Source organism: Eurytemora carolleeae, unplaced genomic scaffold (genome assembly GCF_000591075.1).
Source record: "Eurytemora carolleeae unplaced genomic scaffold, Eaff_2.0 scaffold530, whole genome shotgun sequence".
Taxonomy (NCBI): Eukaryota; Metazoa; Arthropoda; class Copepoda; order Calanoida; family Temoridae; genus Eurytemora; species Eurytemora carolleeae.
Genome location: NW_019397460.1, coordinates 54,279 through 75,524, shown reverse-complemented (window position 1 = coordinate 75,524; position 21,246 = coordinate 54,279). Strand labels below are relative to the sequence as shown.

At 34.4% G+C, this 21,246-nt stretch overlaps 1 protein-coding gene across 1 annotated transcript in view; it reads right to left on the bottom strand.

Moving 5' to 3' along the window:
• The window catches only part of LOC111714411 (protein Skeletor, isoforms B/C), a 42,650-nt gene extending 24,237 nt beyond the window's left edge, over positions 1-18,413 (bottom strand). The window contains exons 1-12 of the mRNA XM_023489511.1: positions 18,386-18,413; positions 15,170-15,232; positions 14,889-14,923; positions 12,971-13,014; positions 11,364-11,438; positions 11,033-11,096; positions 9,726-9,817; positions 8,284-8,391; positions 5,102-5,172; positions 4,488-4,566; positions 1,891-1,943; positions 440-544 (exon numbers count right to left, since the gene is read on the bottom strand). Of these exons, the coding sequence (XP_023345279.1) occupies positions 440-544; positions 1,891-1,943; positions 4,488-4,566; positions 5,102-5,172; positions 8,284-8,391; positions 9,726-9,817; positions 11,033-11,096; positions 11,364-11,438; positions 12,971-13,014; positions 14,889-14,923; positions 15,170-15,222 (779 nt within the window). The 5' untranslated portion in view covers positions 15,223-15,232; positions 18,386-18,413. The remainder of the gene's footprint in view (positions 1-439; positions 545-1,890; positions 1,944-4,487; positions 4,567-5,101; positions 5,173-8,283; positions 8,392-9,725; positions 9,818-11,032; positions 11,097-11,363; positions 11,439-12,970; positions 13,015-14,888; positions 14,924-15,169; positions 15,233-18,385) is intronic.
• Between the last annotated feature and the right edge of the window lie 2,833 nt (positions 18,414-21,246).

Here is a 21,246-nt window from a genome sequence, read left to right as displayed (position 1 = left end):
CATGGAGACCCTTTCGCAAGATACAGCTGAACTAGAATAGGACCATTTAGCTACTTTCTATAAGTGAGGAAAGAGTCTCGAAAAATAATGGTCCATGCAGTGAAATATAAACAAAAATGAGGCCAGAACTATAATCATAACAATCTGAACGTGTTTTTTCTGGCCCAGTTTAAATAACATAAAAATTTGGCAAAGAAAGAAAGAAAAAAACTTTCAGTTGAAGGAAACCAAGACTGTCATTAAAAAAGGATAAATCCCTTCTGCGTCCCCCCTTCTGCGTCCCCCTTCTGCGTCCCTCTTCTGCGCCCCCCTTCTGCGCCCCCCTTAAGTTCCCCCCTTCTGCGTCCCCCTTCTGCGCCCCCCTTCTGCGCCCCCCTTCTGCGCCCCCCTTCTGCGTCCCCTTCTGTGTACCCTTTCTGCGTACCTTTGTGTTCTTTACCTGATTTGACTGGGCGCAAATAGTCTGAGGAAAGCATGAACATGCATTCTGCGTGGAATTCTGGGATCTGTTGGCAGAAATATATGCGCAAAATTCACAGTAAATCTACATAAATAAGGAATATTATACGTTTGTTTAATTATTCATAATTCATTTACTTGTCTTTATATCTTTATTCTAATATTTTTGATTTAAAGGAATTGATTCAAACTCAAATTTTCAAATCCCTATTTCTTTGAAACCTAATGATGTTCTAACAGAACTCATAGTTTGAAATATCTAAGGTCTATGATATCGGGTTGCAAATACTCAATTCCTTTATATGAAGTTTAAAATGAAGGTTTAAATATTAATGAAATTTGAATAATATAATAATTCAGACTAAAGCTATATTATTAAAAACATCATGATAATAATATCATAAAATTTTTAGATTTTTTTCACTAATTCTTTTCTGTATTTTCTGAAATTTTCCGCTAGAAACTGATGAGGATTGCATTTTGTATAAGATATTAAATCATGAAAAGAAGATTAGATGAGCTTAGAAATATTGAAAACATAGTTTGTTTTCAGTGTTCAATATTCTTGATGGATTAGACCAAAATTTAATTCATGTTGCATTAAAAAGTGACATCAACGTTCTTTTAAGTTTTTTTCTATGCATGCCAGATTAACAATGGTACCCTTTACACCATTGTCTGAGCAAAAATTATAAAGATATTCTTGTTTCTATTTTATCTATTTGTGATTACTATCTTTATGCGATTTAAAGGGACAGACCGGCTATGTAAGGTAGTTGAACTGAGTATGAAGTGTTGTGGAAAGCTTCTTTCGGATTCATTTGAGACATTTAAAACTTTTTACAGATCTGAAAATCCTGAGTTTTAGCGCAAATTCGACGTTCAAAACTCCTACTTTGGGGGTGGAAACGTTCTCAGAATCGGTTTTTTAATTATCAAATAACGACGATGAAAAATAAATCATAAAGAAGCTTTCCACAACACTGCATACTCAGTTCAACTACCTTACATAGCCGGCCTGTCCCTTTAAGGAAGGAAAATTACAAATTTAACTCTTTTTATGAAAGAAAAATGACTTATCTAGCCCAAATACCAACTCTCTTTCTTAAATCTTATGTAAATGGCTGAAACAGCGTCAAAGCTTGGTTTAATCGAATCTTAGATTTTTATCCAATAAAAATTTGGCTGACACAGATAGACAAAAATAATGCAAAAAATCCAAACTTTTGTAATCATTTCAGAAAGCCCTCAATCGTATCTTCTGTGGTCCAAAGAATTCAATTAACACCGTCCATATATCTCTACGAGGTTGGGACGACTAATGGTCTATTGCAGATAGGCACCATCTCATTTGAAATTTCTAACAAAAACACAAACTCAAACGTATCTACATTTATAAACTTCCTTTTTTTCAAATATAGAAATAAATACCTAGTGCACCAAACAGAGAGCCATTTTATTTCAGTGATATCCATCGGTATTCCCTGAATTGAAACAACAGATGATTTGTTTTCTAGAAGTTGTCAGCAAATAAGAAAAACAAAATGTTTAAGAACATTTATGAAATAAAAGATAATTGAAATATTTGATAGCAAAAGTGAAGAACATATGAGGTTATTGTCATTATCAAGCTCAGATACTGGAAACTTCCATTTTTCAAAGTTAAGGAATTGAGTCCTTGTCTCAAACTCAAAATTTCTAATTTCTATATTTTCAAACCAATCTCGTAGACGTTAGATAGTTAAACTTTAAATTTTGTTAGATCAAATAAACTTAATTAGAAATATCAAAGGTGTACACCATTAAGTTACAAAGAAATAGGGATTAGAAAGTTGAGTTTTTGTCAAAGACTAAATTCCTTTCTATGCATTTGTTCAAAATAAGTTAGAATTGAATTTTATCATCTTTGTTTTAAAGTCATTTTTTTGGTAAAGTCGTTTTTCTCCCTTGTATTGAATAACCATCATATAGTACACCCTGTACATGGAGTACTTGAATCCAGCATGGATATCGGATCTAATATTATTGAAACCTTTGATAAGTATAAAAACTTATATCAGATTAAAGCTTACAATGTTCAGTATTTATTATTCCTTCCTTGGTAAATATATACTAGCACCTACAATATATCCTTTTTATAATACAGGGAGGGAAGGGAGGGAAGGGAGAGAAGGGAAGGAAGGGAGGGAAGAGAGGGAAGAGAGGGAAGAGAGGGAAGGAAGGGGTTTTATGGAAAATAATACAGCGCTTAACTAAAATAATCACTACATCAAACGCTTTTCTTAAGTCTAAAGTTGAATAGTTGTTGTATAGTGAAGACTTCAATATTGTATAATAATAAGTATATATAACGTACAGTTTTCAGGGTCTCCTGTAATGTACCCTGTAATTTATTTTGTATTCCTATCCTCTATGCTGTATCCTGTATCACATATTTTTTGTATCCGCTAAACTAGGTTATGTGTATTCTTTATCTTATATCTTCTGTATCATGTGTTCTGTGTCCTGTTTATCTGTTCCCCGTATTCTGTAAACTAAATATAAAATATCGTAGTAAAAACTGCTTCTAATCCTGTGACCTATAAACTGTATCCTGTATCCTATAAACTGTATCGTGTATCCTATAAACTGTAGCATGTATCCTATGAACTGTATCCTGTATCATGAATGCAGTATCATGTATCCTATAAACTGTATCCTGTATCCTATAAACTGTATCATGCATCCTATAAACCGTATCTTGTATCCTATAAACTGTATCCTGTATCCTATAAACTATATCCTGTATCCTATAAACTATATCTTGTATCCTATAAACTGTATCCTGTATTATATAAACTGTATCCTATATCCAATAAACTGTATCCTGTATCCTATAAACTATATCCTGTATCCCATAAACTGTATCTTGTATCCTATAAACTATATCATGTATCCTATAAACTGTATCCTGTATCCTATAAACTGTATTCTGTATCCTATAAACTGTATCCTACATAGTGTATACCCCCCTTGTGTATATCTAAGCAATATTAAATCTAAGTCTCTAGAGAGAAGAGAGATTTCTCTATATTGCCAGAAATTCTTTTATTTCTCTTTATACTCGATTTATCTCTCTCTCTCTCTCTCTCTCTCTCTCTCTCTCTCTCTCTCTCTCTCTAAGGCTGGGTACGTTAGCACTTTTTTCCATTCTTGATTTTAAACGGTTAGTTAAACAATGTAACCGGTAGGCAATCAACTAACGATACAATTATTTCCTTTCGTTAATGAAATACGTTCCGTTAATTTATTACCTTCCATTCGTTAATTGACCTTGTCCTGTTCACTTTCATCAAATGAAAGACTTTTTGTTTTCTTGGACATAATTTAAAAAAAAAAATTTTATCGGCAACTCTTACCGTTCATTTTACCCTTCAACGACGGAATCTTTCGCTAACTTTCATGCAATGAATTGAAACTTTGTCTAAACCTACATACTACTGAGCAAGGTTATAATTTCAGTGGTGTACGCATCTTTTGTACTGCTGTGTACTGTCTCTGGGAGGTAATGTAAACACAAGACGGATGTCAAAGCCTGGCATGGGATCCACCTTTCACATAAAAAATCAATGGTTATAGGAATCTATTATGCGAATTATCAAAATTATCAAAATTTAATGCTTTTAACCTCCTAGGATAATAAACGAACACTGATGGATCTATTCTTGTTTACTAATTCCGCCAAAAGAGAACTAGTTTCAATATGTACGCAGAGTATTCGCAACTGCAATTAACTTTCCTTGCATTATCTTGCTAAAGAGCGCATATCGTATTAGATTATCTCTAAGCTTTAACGCCTAAATACGCACATAATACACTAAAATCCTAGTATTTTCTGCAAGAAAACTTTTATAGTAAACTTATACATTTTTTTTAGAACATATTCATTGTTTTTAAATTTTCTGATTAGTCCCTAAAATCACAGTTTTGAACTATAAACGATATAATATGATGAGGGACACTGTATATAATCTTATATTCTAGTTTACCGTTGTTCGTCTGGGGGGTAGAGGAAGCAGAATATTCACCCCTTTCATTTCAGGGATAGGCAGGGGTTTACCAGTTAACCTAGGTAGGGATATAGTCAAGTAGATAGGTAGGCAAATAGACAGGTAGACAGGTAGATAGGTAGACAAATTGGCAGGAAGACAGGTAGATAGGTCGACAAATTGGCAGGTAGACAGGTAATGAGGTAGATAGGCAGGCAAATAGACAGGTTGACAAATAGACAAGTTGGCATGTAGATAGGTAGACAGGTTATCAGGTAGATAGGTATATAAATAGAAGGGTTGGCAGGTAGATAGGTAGACAAATTGGTAGGTAGAAAGGTAAACAGGTTGAAAAGCAGACGCTAGGTTGATAGATAGACAGAGTGAAAAGTAAAGATGTAGAGAGTTAGAGAGGTAGACAAGAGACAGAAAGACATGTCAAGAGATTGAATAGTGGACAGGTAGACAAACAGACAGGCAGACAGAAGGACAGGTTGTAAAGTAGAATAGGTAGAGAGGTAGATAGTAGACAGATATGTAGAAAGGTAGATGAGGTAGATTATACAGGTAGAGAGGTAGATTATGCAGGTAGAGAGGTAGACAGGTTGACATACCTATCAAATCCTTCATGAGGTGGATAAGGTACAACTTGACCTCTAGGAGACGGCTGCTGGTCAGAGCCAACCTTATAGAGAGAGAAAAGTAAGGGTTAGAACTTAAACTTGAAACCATTTAAATAATAAAACCTAGATAAAACATTATAAAGATTAAAAACATTTGAGCGTACACAAGAAATTAAACAATGTACTGCATTGAACACCCGATTCATTAAAATTAATCTGGTGGCCTAACTATACTCTATAGTACATATCAACTTATAACTTGATCAGTTTTCTCAAATCTATATTTATTCAACGTACACGCCACCCCCTGATTAAGCTTAATGGCATTTTAAAGCAAAGTGTTTCTATATTTACTATTCAGTATGCATCTAGTCTTTCATTACAAATTAAAAGAACTCGACTAAAAATATAAATGATCCAGAATAGATTTAACCAACAATCAATGACGGATTACTTTTAGATGAATGAAAAATAATTGAAGGATACAAATGATGATAGCAGGAAAGTTCAACCGTGCCATCATCCCCCTGGTTACAATACAATGATATTTAGCAGAAAGTCGAACCGTGTCATCATCCCCCAGGTTACAATACAAAGATATTTAGCAGGAGAGTTAAACCGTGACATCATCCCCCAGGTTACAATACAATGATATTTAGCAGAAAAGTCGAACCGTGCCATCATCCCCTGGTTACAATACAATGATATTTAGCAGGAAGTCGAACCGTGACATCATCCCCCTGGTTACTATACACTGATCTTTAGCAGAAAAGTCGAACCATGACATCATCCCCTTCTTACAATATAAGGATGTTTAGCAGTAAAGTCGAACCGTGGCATCATCCCCTGGTTACAATACAATGATGTTTAGCAGAAAAGTCGAACTGTGGCATCATCCCCCTGGTTACAATACAATGATGTTTAGCAGAAAAGTCGAACCGTGCCATCATCCCCTTCTTACAATATAATGATGTTTAGCAGAAAAGTCGAACCGTGCCATCATCCCCTGGTTACAATACAATGATGTTTAGCAGAAAAGTCGAACCGTGACATTCTCCCCCAGGTTACAATACAATGATGTTTAGCAGAAAAGTCGAACCGTGCCATCATCCCCCAAGTTACAATACAATGATGTTTCGCAGAAAAGTCGAACCGCCCCCCCCCCCCGACCCTGCATCCCCTTGTAACAATACAATGATAAAAAATTATGAATGCACAGTGGAGCCTGTAACCCTGTAGCCCTGTAGCCCTGTAACCCTGTAACCCTGTAGCCCTGTAGCCCTGTAGGATAAATAGCATGCTTTTCTTCTGTTTCCATCTGGAAGAGATAAACTCCATAAAAGAAGGTTTCAAGATAAATGATTAATACTACAGGGTGTCTAAAAGTCTACCAACTTAATTAAAACAAAACTTAGACCATTCCTCTTGTCCACCTAATGAGCCCAACCAGCACCAGGTTAAAGATTTTTTTAGGCTTTTCTGTTAAAGATCTTTTTAGGCTTTTCTGTTAAAGATTTTTTTAGGCTTTTCTGTTAAAGATATTTTTAGGCTTTTCTGTTAGACTGTTAAAGATCTTTTTAGGCTTTTCTGTTAAAGATATTATTAGGCTTTTCTTTAAAGATAATATTAGGCATTTCTGTTAAAGATATTTTTAGGCTTTTCTGTTAAAGATATTTTTAGGCTTTTCTGTTAAAGATATTATTAGGCTTTTCTGTTAAAGATGTTTTTAAGCTTTTCTATTAAAGATGTTTTTAAGCTTTTCTATTAAAGATGTTTTAGGCTTTTCCAATAAACGTCAGAAGGGCTTAACTGATTGGGCACACATCTTTTGTGGGCCCCCACTTAACCCCAGGGAAGGTTTATTGAAGGGCAAAATTGTTTTTATTTTAAATTCCGCATGATTTAAAATTGTTAGCTTTTTACGACGTAAAATTGTTTTAGTTTAAATAAGGTAAAACAGTACTGAAGGTGGCAACGAGATTTTGAAGAATTTATGCATGACGTCATTGGTGTCAAATGTGTCACAGTTCCAAGCGTAGAAGTATATAAAAATAAAAAGAGGAACATATAAAAACTAATTCTATCACCATTGTTGAATATTTTGTCTGGCACGGGAAATTGATATTGTTTGACAGGTTTACTGAATGTATGCGAATTCTTCGTTGCCACCTATTGTTCTGTTCGCGAAGGCATAGTTTTTATCGTAACACCCTGTTGATTGTAAAGAAATGATGCTGCTAGCAGGGAATAATGATTATTTACCGGATATATTGTCTACTGCTTATATACACATTTATACTTTTAGTATTGTTTTCTTCATGATCGTTTATGGTCTTCTTTTATGATGTTTGAATGATTGTTTTTAGCACCAACCATGAGATATATGCGCCATTTTAATTCTCTATCAAATAATTAAAACTTTTAAAAATATAGAATTACTTTTAAAACTGGGGTACTTTTTTTCTGCAACAAACGTGGATTTTTCAAAAAAATCATTCTATTGTATTTTTTCAAAACACAATCTTGAATTTTTTACCATATTCAAAAAAAGGAATTCAGTCTTTGCCAAAAACCACAAATTTTCTAATCCCTCCATCTGTGCAACCTGATGGAGTAAACTTTTGATATTTCAAACCTAGATTATTCGATCTAACTGCAGAATTGATAATTTGAAATATCTAAGGTCAACGACATATGGTTGCAATGATATAGGGATTAGAAAATCAGAGATTGTGTCAAAGAATCGATTCCTTTGCTTTTTGAAAACTTGAAATCAAGCAAAGATTTGATGCAAGGAAAGTTATTTCAGAAGTGTACGCATGTTTTGTACTGCAGTGAACTGTCACTGGGCGGTAATGTAGACACAAGACGGACGTCTAAGCATGACACGGGATCCATCTTTCACATGAATAATCAATAAAATATTCTGGTCATAGGAAACTATTATATGAATTATCAAAATTATCAAAATTCAATGCTTTTAACCTCCTCGGATACTAAACGAACACTGAGGCATCTAATCTTGTTTACAAATTCCGCCCAGAGAGAACTGGTTTCAATGTGTACGCAGAGTATACGCAACTGCAAATAACTTTCCTTGCATTACATTCTTGAAATCAAGAAGCTAAAAATGCTGGAATAAAGGGACTGTTTCCGAAAAGTAATATTCCTACCCAGAAGTAAGCATCCAGGGATCCACCACCGTCATAGCTGAACTTCCTTATGAACAGATGGTTCTTGTCTACTGCATAAACATGGCCCCGGGTTCGGTGTGCATGCGACTAAAAAAAGAATCAAATATGATCAATTAGAATCATTAAAACTACTCACAGGGGAAGAGAGAATCAATAATTTGCCAGGGTTTCCAAGATTAACTTTCCTAGAAAACATCGAGAGTATAGTTAGGAACGTTTGAAGAACAAAGGGACTAATTGCTCAGTTTTCTAATCCATGTACATTTGAAACCTGATACTGTAAACTTTAACTATTGAATCTGGTATGATATAAAGTTTTAAATATCAAAGTTCTAAGGTATTAAGTAAAAATATCAGTGGTAAAAGATTGTCCAGGGAACGCGAGGTATAAATTTCCTTTTTTCAGTCTTCATTTCTTCCTTAATCCATCTTTCCATAGTTCCTGATCCTAACCTTATATCTCCAACATAGACTCAATAGTACCTGATCCTACCTTGATATCTTCTATGTAGGTTCAATAGTTCCTGATCCTACCTTAATTTATCCGCTATAGGTTCCATAGATCCCAATTCTACCTTGATACCTCCGCTTCAGGTGCCATAGTTCCTGATCCTACATTGATATCTCCGCTAGAGAGTCTATAATTCCTGATCCTCCTTTAAAATCTCCACTATAAGTTGCATAGATCCTAATTCTACCTTGATATCTCCGCTATAGGTTCCATAGTTCCTCATCATACATTGATATCTCCGCTAGAGAGTCTATAGTTCCTGATCCTCCCTTGAAATCTCCACTATAGGTTGCATAGATCCTAATTCTACCTTGATATCTCCGCTATAGGTTCCATAGTTCCTCATCATACATTAATATCTCCGCAAGAGATGCTTAAGTTTCTGATCCTATGATATCTCCGCTATAGAGTCTTTATTTCCTGATTCTCCCTTGAAATCTCCACTATAGATTCCATAGTTCATAATCATACCTTGATATCTCCGATGTAGGCTCCTAACATTATGTCTCCAACATTGACTCCATAGTTCCTGATCCTACCTTGATATCTCCGATGTAGGCTCCATAGTTCCTGATCCTACCTTGATATCTCCACTAGAGAGTCTATAGTTCCTGATCCTCCCTTGAAATCTCCACTATAGGTTGCATAGATCCTAATTCTACCTTGATATCTCCGCTATAGGTTTCGTAATTCCTGATCCTACATTGATATCTCCGCTATAGAATCTTTAGTTCCTGATTCTCCCTTGAAATCTCCACTATAGATTCCATAGTTCATAATCATACCTTGATATCTCCGATATAGGCTCCATAGTTTCGTATATCCTAACATTATGTCTCCAACATTGACTCCATAGTTCCTGATCCTACCTTGATATCTCCGATGTAGGTTCCATAGTTCCTGATCCTACCTTGATATCTCCGATGTAGGTTCCAAAGTTTCTTGAGAAATCTCCGACCTCAGTAATAGATAGAGCCTGTGCACTAGAAGCTCCGATCCCACCTGGAAAATTAAATCATAGACAACATATATCTGCTACAAACCTAGATTTCAGAAAGTATTTTCTTGCTCTAATCTGTTTTTATTCCTTTTTGCGTTTTAATGGTATTTTTAACCTGTTCGGAATCGATCTTTTTTTCTGGAAAGATAATCGTAGCGTAGACAATTGTTTTGTACTTTCAAAAATTAATTTAATGATCCCCCCACCCCCTCAGAAGCTTAGTTCCCATATAAATGCGAAAAATAAAAAGATAAAGAAAGAAAGAAAAGAAATGAAGTTTCAATTAATCTAGGAAATATTTGATTGAAAAATGATATTTGATATTTAACTGACTTGAATAAGAAAGATGAAAGATGAAATGAAAAGTATTATAAACTAGACTTTTTTATTGTGACAATATTCACTTTTGCCAGAAGGACGCACTTATTTGAACACATTACTGATGAAGCACTAAGGACACTTATTCAGAAAATTGAGGACGCAAAACGGGGCATATGGAGGACGATTGTTGTAGCCATTGATTGGAAACGCAAAATGTCAAGTGTGACAAAAGATTATCAAGTTCTTAGAGTCGTCTATTTGGTTTTAGTTGTAGCCATTGATCCATAGTAGCGATAGTAGCGTATATGGACATGGAAATTAGCTGAAGAAGTACTTCGTCGTCTTTTTGGTTTTTGTAAGAAAGAGATAATTGATTAATAGTACAACGATCCAGAGAGTTATACAAAGATAAGGTGTCTTTGCCACAAACTCTGATTCTTTAATCTCTATATCTTTGTAGCCCATTGTCGTTGACCTTAGATATTTCAAAGTATATGAATTCTGGTTGGTCATATAATCTAAATTTGAAATATCAAAGGTTTACGCCATCAGGTTGCAAAGATATGGGGATTAGACGATTTGAGTTTCAATTCCTTATGCATTGATTTTACTGAAAAAGTCGACTTTGGAGTTTTGCAACACTTATATTTTTGCAACACTTATATTTTTGTTTAATCCTATGCTCTATGCCGTTAATTGGTAAAATGCTAATGGAGTTTTGCGTGAGAGCATGTTAGGATTACTGTGATAGACAGAATAAAGGATGGGTAAATGCTTGAATGGATGAAAGGACTGATGAACATAAAAATGAGTAGATGAAGGTAGGATGAGTGAAAGGATGAATGACAGGATGAATGAAAAATGAAAAAATGACTGTAAAATGAATAAATGAATACCTGTTTCTACAGTAAGATTGAGGTCCTCCCTACCAAGGGTTGGGTAAACTATATCTTCCATATTCTAAACAAATATTTATATTTTTATTTCGTATTTTGTATTTTCTATATTTAATATTATGAAATTACACTTCATCTCAAGAAGTACAGGTTTTGATCAATGTAAGAATGGTTTTGCATCACAAAAAAGTGTCATTATTCCACTTTACGGGGATACCCTTCCCCTTTAACTTACCAGATAATCAACATTATTCTCCTTTAACCTACCAGATAATCAACATTATTCTCCTTTAACCTACCAGATAATCAACATTATTCTCCTTTAACCTACCAGATAATCAACATCCTTCTCGTACTGTTCAATATAGTTGTCGTAAAGGTAGATAAACGCTTCATCCTCCAAGTTCTAGAATAAATATATAATTTTAGTTCAAACGCTTGTTTTCATTTTTTCTGCTGATCAGTTCTTCCTTCTCATAGATAATATTCAGTTTACTAATCCTTCTATAATTGTAAAAATGTTTGCGGATTTTATTTATGTTCAGAACCATTTGATGCAGTACACTCACAGTTACATGGGAAACATTATCTCTAGCTACCATATTGATTGCAGTACATCAAGAAAAAGCAGTACATTAACTAGGTTCCAATACATCAACAAGGTTGCAGTACACTAACAAGGTTGCAGTACAACAACAAGGTTGCAGTACACCAACAAGGTTGCAGTACACCAACAAGGTTTCAGTACATTGACAAGGGAGCAGTACAAAACAAGAGAGCAGTTCAACAACAAGGTTGCAGTACACCAACAAGTTTTCAGTACACCAACAAGGTTGCAGTACACCAACAAGGTTGCAGTACACCAACAAGGTTGCAGTACACCAACAAGGTTGCAGTACACCAAAAAGGTTGCAGTACACCAACAAGTTTATAGTACACCAACAAGATTGCAGTACACCAACAATGTTGCAGTACACCAACAAGATTGCAGTACACCAACAAAGTTATAGTTCACCAACAAGATTGCAGTACACCAGCAAGGTTATCGTACACCAAGAAGGGTGCAGTACAACAACAAGTAATTGTATAACTTTTATCTAAGTTAAAACTCTTTTTATTGCTGAGAAATTTCCCGAGACATTTATTCCTGGATTTTACACTTGAACTCAAGTTTACGACTATTGTTTACTTTATTTTCTCAGAATTCCTTTTTAAATATTTCTCCTCTCAGTTCAAACCTTTTCTATGCTTCTCAATCAATTCCATTGTTATTTAGTTATACGCAGCATAAAAGTAAATACGCAATACGCACTAAATAGAAACAACAGAACGTACGCTGCCCATGCACTGAATTTTACTTCTAGTGAAGGGAAGGATGTTTTTTCTTTAAACAGATAAACCTGTCTTAGTAGTAATCAGCTAAGTAAACTATAAAAACAGAAAAACAAAACTGAATAATCTATAAATCCACGTTATCCAATATTCCATTCATATGTCACATCAATCCATTTTATCCAATAATCCAGCCATATTTCCAGGATCCTTTAAAGTTTTTCAAGAATCCTCCAAGAGCTCCCTATTTTTAGAATCCTAAAAAGGGCTCCCTTATTCAAGAATCTTCTAAAGTACTCTGTAATACAGAATCCTTAAAAGTTCTTTATATTTCGAAATTCTCAAAACTTCTCCCTATTTAAGAGTCAGTAAGTGCTCCCTAAATCCTATTCAAACTCAAATTTTCTAATCCGTATATCTTCAAAAATTAAACCTGATGCTGTAAACCTTTGATATTTCAAACTTAGACTATTTAGTATTTAATGTAACAGAATTCATAGTTTGAAATATTAAAGGGATACGACATTGGGTTGCAAAGATATATGGATGAGAAAATTAGAATTTGTGGCAAAGACTCAATTCCTTTAAACATAAATTGATGTTTACCTCTGTTATATCAAATTGAGCATTCGATCCCAGCAAACTCATTTCTGAACATGAAATATTAATTCATGATTAAATGACTAGAATATTAACAAAAATAGCTCACAGAATTAAAGCAACTTATTATTTCCTTGGAATATATCTGTGCCATTTGATAGATTAGGGTTTTTAAGTTTCATCTTTTTTATATCGATAATTGAATACTCCCAAAATACTGTAGAAAAGAGAAAGATTATAATATAATGTCTTTGAACAATTTATTTTATAACAAGAATTAGTTGAACTATGTAGACTAAGCTAAGCCACTTATCTTAATTTTGATAAGAAAGACTAGTTAAACTACGGTAAAAAAAAAACCAGAAAACCATAACATGTGAAGACGACATGAAAACAATACTGAAATGCATTTGATAGCTTTACTAGAATGCTATTAAATCATTTATTAAGTGAAATGGGTCTGTTTACACTGCACAATTGCTGTTCCTCATTTTCACTGGACGTAAGTTGAGTCTAAAAGTCGACTTCCTATTCCAGAGTTGTCTGGTTATCACTGTACGTAGACTGAGTTGAACAACCGGTTGAAGCTTTAAAAAAGCGTTTGGTCTTGGTTTTCATAGTTTAACTACTTCTCGCTAGGCTATAAATTTTATTTATTATATAAAATAATTTTCGTGACGAACGTCCACGCAAAAGGTTGGTTCAAAGGAATTGAGTCTTTGTCACAAACTCTGATTTTCTAATCACTATATCTTTGGAACTACATGTTGCAGACCTTAGACTATGAATTCTGTTAGATCAAATAATCTGAGTTTGAGATATCAAAGGTTTACAACATCGAGTTCTAAAGATATTGAGGTTTAAATATTTGATATTGTTCCAAAGACTCAATTTCTTTTACAATTTTCTAGTTTGTTTGACTCCCTGCAAAATATAAAGGATGACGATTTCTTGGCTAGGCTTGACAGTGATGGATGACATATCGGAATACATTTAAAGGGACTGTAAAGTAATAATTTAAGGGGGTATAGGCTAAAAGCGATTCACTTTAGATTTTTATCGCGACCCATGTTAATTCTATCTGATGTTCCTGTTTCGAGAAATTATTATAAAACTATGTCAAATGTCAAACTAGGAAAATTAATACATATACAATGAGAGTGCATTATACTGGTCACGTGATATAGTCATGTGACCACTATACTGCACTACCATTGGTAGGAGTTCTGGTGGCGTAATACGGATAGATAATATTATCAATCATATCTATTAAAAATAAAAATAAAAATTATGAAATCATAATTGGAGAAACCCTAAGTTACAATTAGATTACTCTGGGATATCTTCGTTTTCAGATTGGTTGCATATTTGCTGAATATAATCTGTTTAATCCTTCTATATTTATACAAAATTGTATATATATATATATATTTGAATTTCATGGGTCGCGATCAAGAGCTAAAGTGACTAACTTTTAGCCTATACCCCCTTTCATTTTTCCTTTACAGTCCCTTTAAGTTTGATATGTTCTCTGAATACAAAGTAAACTAATCCTAATCTTAACTTTACAAGCATTGTTTTTGGTTATTGCCTGTAAAGGCACAAGATGTAATTCTAAATATTCACGTTTTGAGACATATTAGTATTTTTATCGTATACATTGTTTTTTTTTAGAAAATATTCTGATAACTTTGTCGGTAAATTGAATTTTCAATTAATATTTTTTTGTTTGTTTACAATAAAATATTTCCCCAGCTCATACGTCACATGTAAAAGTAAGCAACCCCTTAACCCCCCCCCCCTGTGGTTAGGCCTGTAATGGGAATTTATGAAAGGTAGTAGGACTAGGTGCAGCTGGTTTACTTCTTCTGCTAGACTACAGGGCTCAACTTAGACCAACCGTTTCTTGTCCAAAAAGATTTACCTGAAGAGCTTTGATGAGCACTGTACGGTGTACAACTGTACAAGAAATATAGAATAGAAAATTTGAATATTTAGATGAATGGGTAAACATTTATCCGTAAGTGAATAGAAAAAATGAAATAACAGTTGAATCAAGATCATGATTTGTATCTAAAGATTCAAATCAAGATCATGATTTGTTGCATAGCAAGCTAGATGGCTTTATAGTCAATTATATCTATCTTACTGTACGTAAGATAGATAGATAGATAAATAGATAGATCTATATTCTATATATATTCCCTGGCTGAGTAAAGAAGGAGAAGGAGAACAGTTGAACCTTCAGCAGGCATCATACTCTCTACTCTAATAACATTATTATCATTATTATTAATACTATTGTTATTATTATTATCCCCCCCCCTCGAAAGTCAAAAAATTTTAAGTCAACCACTGGAAAAAATGTTGTATAAGCCCCGGCCCTGGTTACCTCCACGACTTTACATTAGTTTATGTTTAATTTCACACAAGAAAAAAACTAATTTGTTTTGAATAGATTATCAAGTAGAATAGGTGCCACAGAGCCGGAAATTTAAGAGAGTATTGTAGACCGAAACTCTCGAGTTTCCTTTTTGAGGTCTATTTATTTGCGTAGATTTTAATTTAAGAAATCAAAAAACAAAATAGATCGAATGTAAAGAAAATACATATAATAATTTTATTAACAGAAATATTGATATCCACAAAACTGCCTGACCCCATTCATGAAATCTGGTCTCCGAAACTGGGTTTCATTACGAAAAAGTTAAGTTTTGGGCTCAGGAGAATAAGTTTACATTCCGCACAGCTGTATTTAAATCACTATCAGAAAACCTTTTAGATAATGCTGATAAATTCAGGATAAAGTGCTGGAGTTAGAACTAAAATTGTTGCATTTTACATGTTTTACCTTAATAGTGATTTATTTAATGCTGTCAACACTTCAAGTTGTAACTGTACCATAGTACTTGATAATATATATTGTGTGAAAATACTTCAAGTTAGAACTGTACCATAGTACTTGATAATATATATAGTGTGAAAACACTTCAAGTTGGAACTGTACCATAGTACTTGATAATATATATTGTGTGAAAACACTTCAAGTTGGAACTGTACCATAGTACTTGATAATATATATTGTGTGAAAAGATCAATAACTTGCTGAAAACGGAGAAATGTTAAAGGGAGTGACCGGCTATGTAAGGTAGTTGAACTGAGTATGCAGTGTTGTGGAAAACTGCTTTCGGATTCATTTGAGCCATATTAAACTTTTTAAAGATCTGTAAATCCTGAGTTTGAGCGAAAATTCGACGTTCAAAACTCCTACTTTGGGGTTCGATAAGTTTTCAGAATTAGTTTTTTTTTAAATTATTGTGTCTCAAAATGTCTCAAATGAATCCGAAAGCATTTTTCCAAAACACTGCATACTCAGTTCAACTACCTTACATAGCCGGTCACTCCCTTTAATAGACGTTGTAAAGTACGACTTTTGATTAATTTGTCAACGAAATTTAAAAACCAAACTTTAAAGTTTAATATATCTTTTAGCGAGTTAAAAAGTCAGTCATGTCTAGTTGTTGACCAATTTCCATTTCGAGCTCTGAATTCGAAAATGATCATGATTCAATTATCTTTGAACCCACGTAACTTGTTTTGAATTATGATAATGAAAACATTATCATATACCCAGATAATTAAAAATTATGAATAATATTTCCTAGAGCATCTAATTAATGTTTAATATGTACTTTATATTTACCTTTATATTATATATTTTATATTTTACCTTTTTGTTTTATCTCTTCTTTAAATGTTTTCTTTTGGTCTTTTTATGTTTCGTTTCAATTGATTTGTTATAGATATTTTTTAATCGTTACATTACAGTTAATTTCCATTGACACATTTCTATACTGTTCATTTCCATTGATTCTGAGTTTTCCATTGAGTTATTTGCATTAACTATCACTAAATTCACTGTTCGTTACTTATTCTTCACAGTATTAGTTACCAAAAGCCTAAGTTTCACAACTGTTTAAATCACAAATTGAAAGCCTTGTGTGTCTGTTAAATGATATATATTATTAGTATTGAGCAGGGGGTTGATATGAAAGCCTAAGAAAGGATATGATGTAAAAATAAGATAGGATTGTGTAAATCCGTAGCCCCGTCTTTTATCTTCCAGTTAGTTTTTGTCTCCTCCTTGCTCTGCGTTAACACTGCAGTACAATGTACTGCAAACACAATGTTTACGCTTTTTCAAACTTTCCCGGATTTTACCGATTTAGAGTTTTCTGATTACTTGGACATTTCTGACTCCCAGATTAGATTTTTATCCCAGATATTAGTCACTCCGTTCAAATGTGTTCACCGGTATTTAAACCATTCCCGGTTCTCCCTTGAATCAAACTTTTCTCATTCTGTAAGAGTTTGACCCTGTATTCAGGGCAAAGTCCGGAGTAATTCGTGCTGAAACCATTCCTGCTTCGGTCTCAGCTCTCCAGTACCGGGTTGAATCTAGAGTCTCCGGGTAGGGGGTTAGAGTAGACTCCTGGAGATAGGAGGAGAAGATGATAACTACACATTGATTGTTGAGGCTGAGGCGAGGCCCCCCTTGCAGCCTCTAAACTGGGGGCTCCAACCCCGGTCATATGATTAAACTCCCCCCCCTCCACCCTATACCCCTCACGACCCATAATAATTGGAACTTTAAATAGTATCAAAGTTTAAACTTTTCAAAGTTAGAATAATTTTAATTTTTAAATGCAATTTTAAATCTTTTTTATGTAAACTTATGAAAATTAGCAGAAAGAGAGAATGAAAAGGAGGACACGATTCAAGAGAAAAATAAGAGACTTTTAAACCAGTAAGTGAGAGAGAGAGAGAGAGTTAGACACAACGGTAACGGTATCCTGTGTCTAAGGTTAAAGAGAGAGAGAGAGTTAGACACAGCGGTAACGGTATCCTGTGTCTAAGGTTAAAGAGACTGTCATCGTAATATTCAGTAACTCTCAATTAAAAAAAGGAATATCCGATTCTCAAAGGTACCCTTGAAATCTTAATCTGATAAATAATGTTAAAGATAACGTCGTTCTCATGTCGAAACTGTAAATTATTGTTTCGACATAAGCACAGAACATAGAATATGAATAGAAGGAAATTAAAACAATCCCTCGGTATGAATTTCGTCAGTCCCTTTGAGTCTGCCAAAGAGAGTTCAAAGTGTTCATTTCATGTAAATGTTCACAAATTATATGCAGTAAAGTACATTAATACAGTTTGTTCTCTAGACTATCCATATCAATATCTAATTTTAAAGCATGTCAAATAACGTGAATTAGCTGAATAAAAATATCTTTTGATTTATGAATGTAAAAACTTGGTTGATTTAATATATCGGTAATCATACCGTGATTTTCACTACAATTGTATCTACAGTCCACATGTTGGCGCATAAATCGGTAGCAAGCAGCAACTAACCTTCGTTCTAATCCTTTGAAATTCAACTTTTAACTAGTCTGCCTGCAATATTTGTAAACAAACCCCCATAGTACAGAGTACAAATATACTTGCCGCAAACCTTTATATCCAAAGTTATAGTATCATAGCTAAATTCCCATTTTCAAATGGTGTATAGTGTAGACGCATGATCTATATTCTTGTATATCTATGATTTTGTAACATTGGACATTTTAAATCTTTTGTGTTTATTTTTGGGTGTTGTGTTTTGGTGTTTAATGTTATTGGACATTTTGTTTTCGGGTGTTAATTTTTGGGTGTTTTGTAATCGGACATTTTGTTTTTGGGCGTTTTGTATCCACTCCGTATGAGGATCCACAGATGTTAAAACGTATTTAGGGTCAAATGCTATAATAGGGTCTAACAAAAAACGGGAAAAAAGCGACCAACGGTAAAAGATGCACACAACCAAGGGTGTAATGCAAGGAAAGTTAATTGCGGTCGTGTATACTCTGCGTACACATTGAAACCACTTCTCTTTGGGCGGAATTTGTAAATTTGTATCCGAGGGGGTTAAAAGCATTAAATTTTGATAATTTTGATAATTCACATAATAGTTTCCTATGCCCAGAATATTTCATTGATTTTTTATGTGAAAAATGGATCCCATGTCAGGCTTTGACATCCGTCTTGTGTTTACATTACCGCCCAGAGACAGTACACTGCAGTACAAAAGATGTCTACACTTCTGAAATAACTTTCCTTGCATTACACCCTTTCACACGACCCAGATTTGTGCCCGCAGTACTCGGTCCAGAAACAGTTTTAACCTAAAGTAAACTGGACCCAAGATTGAAATCTAATATGTTTACAATCAAGGAGATATTGAAAAGATAAGTAAACATATCGTGATGTACACAACCGACCTGTCTATTAATAAATTAATAGACAGGTCGGTTGTGTACATCTGAGCTAAGCTTCACCTCTTCGTTTTATTACTCTATGAGTAATCTATTCTATTATATGAAATTTAATTCAAACAACTCTAAATTATTTTAATGGAAATTTTAGACAATTTTTTATTGATCAATAAAAAAGTCATAAATTGGAATACTTGAAATAAACAAATGAAGAATAAATATTTATTAAAATTCTCAAGAAATCTAGTCCTTTGGAATGTTTATATTAGATATTTGTGGTTCAATACTTTTACAATATTGTGCATATTTGTTGTATTGTTAGTTTGGTATTTTGTACTTTTATTTTGTTTATTTACGAAGATTTATTTTATTAATTGTTTGTTTGTGTTTTCTAGTCGGATAAGAAATCTTGATTTTAATAATTATCAATCTTGTTCAATATCATATTCTTCTTTCGCAAAATTAAAAAATAAGGACAAAAGGTTAAACTACGATTAGACTAGTTCTACAACTTCTCTTGAATTTGAGCCAGCGCAGAAGAGGTTCAAATTCAATTGCACAGTCCAACAACTTCTCGTTATTTACTAAATTGGGTCCAGGACACCCTAGTTCTTGAACCAGGACACCCTAGTTCTTGGACCAGGACACCCTAGCTCTTGGACCAGGACACCCTAATTTTAAGACAAGGACACCCTAGTTATTTGACCAGGACACTCTAGTTCTTGGACCAGGACACTCTAGTATTTGGAACAGGACACCCTAGTTCTTGGACCAGGACACCCTAGCTCTTGAACCAGGACACCCTAATTTTAAGACCAGGACACCCTAGTTATTTGACCAGGACACTCTAGTTCTTGGACCAGGACACTCTAGTATTTGGACCAGGACACCCTAGTTCTTGGACCAGGAAACCCTAGTTCTTGGACCAGGACACCCTAGTTCTTGGACCAGGACACCCTAGTTCTTGAACCACGACACCCTAGTTCTTGGACCAGGACACCCTAGTTCTTGAACCACGACACCCTAGTTCTTGGACCAGGGCACTCTAGTTCTTGGACCAGGACACTCTAGTATTTGGAACAGGACACCCTAGTTCTTGGACCAGGACACCCTAGCTCTTGAACCAGGACACCCTAGTTCTTGAACCACGACACTTGAACCACGACACCCTAGTTCTTGGACCAGGGCACTCTAGTTCTTGGACCAGGACACTCTAGTATTTGGAACAGGACACCCTAGTTCTTGGACCAGGACACCCTAGCTCTTGAACCAGGACACCCTAATTTTAAGACCAGGACACCCTAGTTATTTGACCAGGACACTCTAGTTCTGACCAGGACACTCTAGTTCTTGGACCAGGACATCTTAGTTTTTTGGACTAGGACACCCTATCTCCTAGTCCTAGTTTTTGGACCGTGACAACCTAGTTCTTGAACCGGGACACCGTAGTTCTTGAACCGGGACACCCTAGTGATTGGACCGGGACACCCTAGTTCTTGGACCAGGACAATATATTTCTTGGCCCAGGACCTCCTAGTTCTTGAACCGAGACACCCTAGTTCTTGAACTGGGACACCCTAGTTCTTACACCGGGACACTTTAGTTATTTGACCTAGGCACCTTGGTTGTCTATTAAGGGTGGATAAGTTCTGGACTCGACTGATAAATTTATATTATCTAAAACTAGCAAAAAAAACAATAAATAAGTTGACATCTTCGTTAAACTTAGATAAGACTCACACATGGAGTGTTTTTGTCGAACACAATAATCTAATCCCATATTTGTTCTGTACAAACGTTATAACTTGAGATGAGAAATACTTTGCATATTTGTAGCATTAAACAATCCTTATTTGAATATAAATAGTTCTTGGTTAATCCCACTCAGTTGGAACTTTAAGTAAAGTATCTGAATAATCCTAGACTTAACTTAAACATACAGACGGTTTTACAAACTATTTT